The sequence below is a fragment of the Apteryx mantelli genome, chromosome 2 (genome assembly GCF_036417845.1).
Source record: "Apteryx mantelli isolate bAptMan1 chromosome 2, bAptMan1.hap1, whole genome shotgun sequence".
NCBI classification, from domain to species: Eukaryota; Metazoa; Chordata; class Aves; order Apterygiformes; family Apterygidae; genus Apteryx; species Apteryx mantelli.
Window position 1 is genome coordinate 15,816,128 of NC_089979.1, and position 5,863 is coordinate 15,821,990.

A 5,863-nucleotide genomic window follows, 5' to 3' on the forward strand; every position below is an offset into this window, starting at 1 on the left:
AGCAAAATTAAAATTGGTAAGACATGACTGGGAGCAATATTGGGAGCATATCTATGCCATGATACTTATGTATTATATTGCATACCCCTGTATCATGTCATCTCAATTATTCACTTCTGTCTCCTAAAGTTATCAAGCGTGCAAGGTATATGAAATACCAACTAAGGAAAATCAGATACTTGAAATTTTTACAGCTCCTTCCTCCAACACAATCACTATTCTGTAAGACAGAACAGAAAAGTGCAACAGAATACCGTTCCCATTACCTTGCCTATTTGAGAAGTCCCCAACAGCTGTGCTGTACTGTGATGGCATGACAGGTTAGGCAGTGCTTTGCTTCAGTATGCTTAAGTTACATTTTCCCTATTTAAATACTAGCGCACTAGTGCCTGAATAGTGAGATTGTAAAAGAGTTGCACATAAGAGCTAGCTCCTACCTATTGAGCCAAAGAGCAACAGCCGTATCTTTGGAGAAGGATTAAAGGAAGCCTTCTTTGTCGAAACGCTCGAGTTAGAAATGCAGACAGAACAAAAAATAAGCTCTGGCAAAATCATTAAGCTATCCTGATTAACTCCAAGCTGGCTGAATTTGACTGAATAAGTGCTTTTCTAATATTTTAGGATCTTACTTGCCAGGCTGGACACCAGGTTACGTGAATGAAGAAAGTGAGGTAAGGCAAGATGTCGAGTTTAGGAGGGATGTCATAATAATACATTTCAGGAGTATCAAAACAATCACACATCCTACAGCATCTCCTTACCAAATGAGGGCCATGAACAATAGACGTATTGGTTCATGTAGAACTTACAGAATAATTGGCTGGAAGGGACTTCCAGAGATCATCCAGACACTCTGTGAGAGAGTTCACCTTTGTAAGAGCATATTCAAACAATACAGATATATAAGATAAAGTGCTCTTCTAGATCATTTCCAGGTTCTGTAGAACAGCTGTCAAAACTAGCTTTAGTAAGAATAGCAATCTAAATTAGAAAGAAGGTTGGTATCCTAACAAAAATTCATGTGAACCCCAAAAGAAGTATTTTCTAAAAACTGCTGATGACCATGTGAACTCTCTGACTTGAATCAAGGTGCTGGAGAGAATAATGAACCATGAGGTTCATTTGTCACAAACTCAATTACTGAATAATGAATTATCAGGGTGATAACCTGCAAATATCAAGGATGCAATAATAAGCAGTATCTCCTCATAAAAATAAGTTTTAATATTAAAAATTTAATTTCACATTACTGCATATTAACCTTCCTTTTTGCAAAGTTCAAACAGTGTTTTTCAAGTCCTGTATTGATTACAAAGACAAATTTATTCTTCTTCCTTCTTCTGCACTGACTGCATGGCTTCTGTTTTAATCCTATTTCTCTTTCTTTTTCTTTTCTTCTTTTCAGCAGAGGGCTCTTGGCTCTCCTGTGTTTTCTTTTTCTTCTTCAGACAGCTGAGAGGATTGGGGCCACCTGCCCTTTTACGTTTTCTTCTCTTTTCACCTTCTTGCTTTGTTAGTCCTTCTTTTTCTTTAAGTTGCACAATACTTTGTTTTTGGTGATCTGGGACAAGTTGATTTGTCTGCAACATCTGAACAAATGCCAAAGATTTAGGAGAAGGTTTGTCTAGCACCATAGTGTTCTGAATAATAAAGAGGAGAGGAACGCCAGCCTTCTTTTTCACTTTGTTTGCTAAATCCTGGTCCTGTAAAATTAAATACTTCAGTCAATATTTTGGGATTAAACAGTATTTGCAATTCAAATGCACCTACTTTTGATACAAAACCATAAAGATAAATTACATTATAAAAAAGATAAGACACTAAATCTAGCAGATATCTCTGGCAGCATCTTTCAGAGCCATTTAAATTTCAACTTCTATCCTTCCGATTAGCTGTACTCCTGCTGGAAAATTAATAGAACGTTTCCTTTCTTCTTGTATGTATGTGCATATGTACATTTTTTGAGGAAAAGTCCCAGTCCTGGGTATTTACTCTAGGACTTTACAAGAAGTAACAATTTCTTCTATAACAAGTCATTTTAAACTCTTTGTATCTTATGTAAGTATACAGAACGTTACAGAATGTAAACCATTTTATATATTGTATATATTTTACACAGTCACAATAGCAGACCTAAGAAAAGACAAGGTATCTTATTTGCACACAAGTTTTACCTTGATTTTTTTAGTTAAAAACTCCAAAATTCTTAAAAATTGCAGTTGAATAGTGGTTTAACACAATGTAATTTCACTTTACGGACTAATGTGCACAACAGAGTTTGGTGTGGGAAGGTGTGCACACACAAGCACAGAATGTTTTTGTTCCTACTCAATATACACATTAACACTCATCAACTGTTCTCTTACATGTCAATAGCTATTCTATATGTAGTCTGTACTTTGTGCTAAACTGTAATTAATGTGCTTCTTGAGCAAAACAAACTAGTAAAACCAAAATATTCCCCATTTCATAATCTGTAAGTACATTAAAGGCAAGTAAGACTTAAAGATCTGTTTCCACAAGCTATTTAAAATCTCATAATCAAGGTTTCTGCAGCTTTCCTTATCCTTAGGTATCAAAGCATCACTTTCAAATGAAATGGAGTTGCATCTCCTGTGAGCATTTACCTGTGTAGCAACAAAGAAGTGATGAGGATTGCCTTCCTCAATCATGGAAAGTAAACAGGCCGAACCACTCACAGGATTCTTGAGGTGAGAACAGTTTCGAACTTGAAATCTTTGGGCAATTAATTTTGCTCCATACAGCGCTTTCCCCAAAGATTCCAATTCTTTTAGAACACATCTGAAAAACATAAGTAACAGCAATTTCTAAACAAGAAAATAACTACACATTTTTTACAATAGCAAAAGATTGTCATTATGAATTCTCATACATGAGAAGGAATGAACAATGCCCACCTGTTCAGGCTGTACAATTTGTAAATGGCACCCAGTAATCTCAAAGGAATAACTAATCTGAACATTTCAGCAGGATTTCCTTGGTGCCGAACAAGACTGACCAGTAACAAGTCATGTTAGATGGATTTTAAAATGTTTTGTATTGGTGAGAACGCCAATTCCTTACACTTCTGCCTGGATATCACCTCACACATGAAATAATACTGTAACAAATAAAACAAAAATATTTAAATTAGCACAAATTGATTAATCACTGCATGCAAGTTAAACTCCGCATTAATGTTTGGCCTTGCTTCAAATTTGCTATGAGAATTCAGCTGACTCAGGCAAAAGAAGAATGAGACTGTCCATACGATTAAGAACCTGGATATTGATGACTGCACAACATTCCTATAAGACAATAAAATGCAATCCTAAAATCCTCCTCTTAGCATGACTTAAAGCTGTCAGGTGTGCACAGGGCAGTGCAGCAGTCGATGAGGATGCTAGCTTGGATCCTAAATGCAAAAAACTCAGAAATGATCAGGAGCTAAAACCTAACTCACTCAGGCCACTGAGCTTTCCTATTAAATGTGGAAGGTGGTAGGAATATACAGCCCTGCAATACAACTTCAAGGATATACTAGCATGGTGAGCCATCACAAGAAGTAGGCATTCCAAAAACCTCTTTGGAACTATTATTTAGTTACTAGTATCTCTATAATAACTGCAAGTTACTAAATAAAATTATATTCTTTCCAGAGAAAAAAGTTTAGCCTTTGAGGACAGTCTTTGTGGAGACTTTAACCTGTACTTTTTGCAAAGACTCTCTGAATAAGGCAGCTCATTTCTTTGCAGAATCTCTGATCATGTCATAGAAGTGTTTCCTGATTAACCTGGTATTCTGACAGCAGGGGGAAAAAAAAAAAAGAAAGAGTCAATTCAGCTGCTGTAAGTCCAAACAGGTCAGAAAGACTAGTAGATATTGCTGAAGGAAGCAAGAAGTGACAGCTAAAACATGGCCAGAATACAGTTTGGATCAAAGTGATTCCTCAAATCTTTTAAAGTTATGGTCAGGTTATAATTTGATACTTTCTACTGTTTAGAAGCATGGGTTGGTTCTACATACTTTCCAAAATGAATCACCAATTAATTTTTGTAGCCAAAGATTTGCATCTTCCTGATATTTTCAATACTTGTACTTGCTTCAGGGACAGGTAGCTGGCTGTTCTGTTATTGCAAAAACCCAAGCGATGGAGCTTTTATCATATGTAATATTTAAAGTCAAGTAAAAAAATGGCACTCCAAGGCACCTTAGATTCCTGGCACTCATATTTTACTTGCTCATCATCTTTGTCTAGCACATCTTTGTTTTCCCTTGAAAACAGCTGCTTTAGAAAGAATCCTTACGGAGGGGCTGCAGACAAGCACAGCTCCCACAGCCAGAGGGCTGAGCCACCTCCCTTGTTCTCGCTCTGCCAAAACAGGCCGGGCGCAGGCAGAGGCCCACCCAGACCTCACCGACCTGCCGGGATCGCCCCTCGCCCCCCTCAGTCCTTCTCCCCCACTGCACTTTCTGCCATCTCCGGAAAGGCACGTGATGCTGAGGGGAGCTCCTATCCTTCTGCCAGGTAATTAAAGCCCACAGCGCTGAAATCTACTCAGCTACACCCGACTGGAAAGGCGGGACCCGCCGCCACCGCCCCACTCCCACCGGGCCCGGCCTCCGCGGCTCGGCTGCGGCTCGGCGGGCGCCCGACTCCGGACCCCTTCCCCGGGCATGCGCACTGCGGCTCCCTGGCACCGGACCCCTTCCCCGGGCATGCGCACTGCGGCTCCCTGGCACCGGACCCCTTCCCCGGGCATGCGCACTGCGGCTCGCTCGCCGTCGCCAGACCCCTTCCCCGGGCATGCGCACCGCGGCTCCCTGGCACCGGACCCCCCCCCGAGCATGCGCACTGCGGCTCGCTCGCCGTCGCCAGACCCCTTCCCCGGGCATGCGCACCGCGGCTCCCTGGCACCGGACCCCCCCCCCCCCCGAGCATGCGCACTGTGGCTCGCTCGCCGTCGCCAGACCCCTTCCCCGGGCATGCGCACTGTGGCTCGCTCGCCGTCGCCAGACCCCTTCCCCGGGCATGCGCACCGCGGCTCCCTGGCACCGGACCCCCCCCACCCGGGCATGCGCACCGCGGCTCCCTGGCACCGGACCCCCCCCCCCCTCCGGGCATGCGCACTGCGGCTCGCTGGCGGGCGCCGCAGGAGCCGACCCCGTGCCGTGCTCGGCGGGGACGTACCGGGTGGTGCAGAGCTGCGTGGCCCCATCGAGGTAGCCGGGCAGCTGCTCCCGGATCTGGATCTTGTTGCGGAGCGCGGCGTGGCAGAAGGTGCCGTCCAGCAGCACCTGGAAGGGCTCCCGGAAGTGGAAGTTGTGCTTGTAGAAGCCCATGTTCTTCTTGGCGTGCTTCTGCCGCGTGATCTTCATCGTGCCGCCGCCTCCCCGGAAGCGGGCCGGCCGCTCACCCGGAAGCTGTACCCGCCGCAGCCCGCGCGGCGGCGGCGGGGCATGCGGGGGCGGGGCCGCCAACGGCCGCGCCCGCGGCCCCCCGCAGCGGCGCTGGGCTGCCTCAGAGTCCGCCGCGCCCCGCCAGTGCTAAAGAAAGGGCCGCGTGCGGCCCGTACCGCTGCTAGGGCTAAACGCTCCCCGTGTGCCCACCTTGGCGAGGGCTGAGCAGCCTTTTCCCGCTCCCTTGTAACTCTGAGCAAGAGCGGCGGCGCCCCGATGCACAGCTCTGGGGAGCTCAGCGTGCCTCTCGCCCTTAGCGGGCGGCAAGCGTGCGAGGCAAGCAAGTGGTCCTGTTCGCTTGCCATGCGTTTCATGCTTACTGCCTAAAAGCAGAGTTTATTACTGTGTGTTTGTAGTGCCAGTCTACTGCCAACCATTGTCAAGATCAGAAAAAACACCAGAT

The 5,863-nt window shown here is 45.2% G+C and overlaps 1 protein-coding gene across 5 annotated transcripts; it reads right to left on the bottom strand.

The window, feature by feature from the left end:
- Positions 1-1,203: 1,203 nt before the first annotated feature.
- On the bottom strand, positions 1,204-5,407 carry UTP23 (UTP23 small subunit processome component). Of its 5 annotated transcripts, none has more exons than XM_013956831.1 (4): positions 5,192-5,275; positions 2,919-3,121; positions 2,628-2,802; positions 1,204-1,703 (listed from the first exon to the last, which is right to left on the bottom strand). In XM_013956831.1, exons 2-4 carry the CDS (start codon positions 2,981-2,983, stop codon positions 1,323-1,325), a joined length of 621 nt encoding a protein of 206 aa, XP_013812285.1. In that variant the 5' UTR covers positions 2,984-3,121; positions 5,192-5,275; the 3' UTR covers positions 1,204-1,322. The 5 variants fall into 5 exon arrangements, with proteins under 5 accessions (XP_013812285.1, XP_013812287.1, XP_013812286.1 ...); XM_013956833.2 differs by lacking the exon at positions 5,192-5,275 and adding an exon at positions 4,308-4,668; XM_013956832.2 differs by lacking the exon at positions 5,192-5,275 and adding an exon at positions 4,211-4,668.
- Positions 5,408-5,863: the final 456 nt, after the last annotated feature.

Bases quoted from the DNA above. Each gene is read 5' to 3' on its own strand.
- UTP23 (XM_013956828.2), bottom strand. From the start codon at position 5,379: ATGAAGATCACGCGGCAGAAGCACGCCAAGAAGAACATGGGCTTCTAC. The intron at 2,803-5,191 runs GTACGTCCCCGC...TATGTTTTTCAG, and splicing joins ACGCAGCTCTGCACCACCCG to ATGTGTTCTAAAAGAATTGG. The intron at 1,704-2,627 runs GTAAATGCTCAC...TTAATTTTACAG, and splicing joins ACTTCTTTGTTGCTACACAG to GACCAGGATTTAGCAAACAA.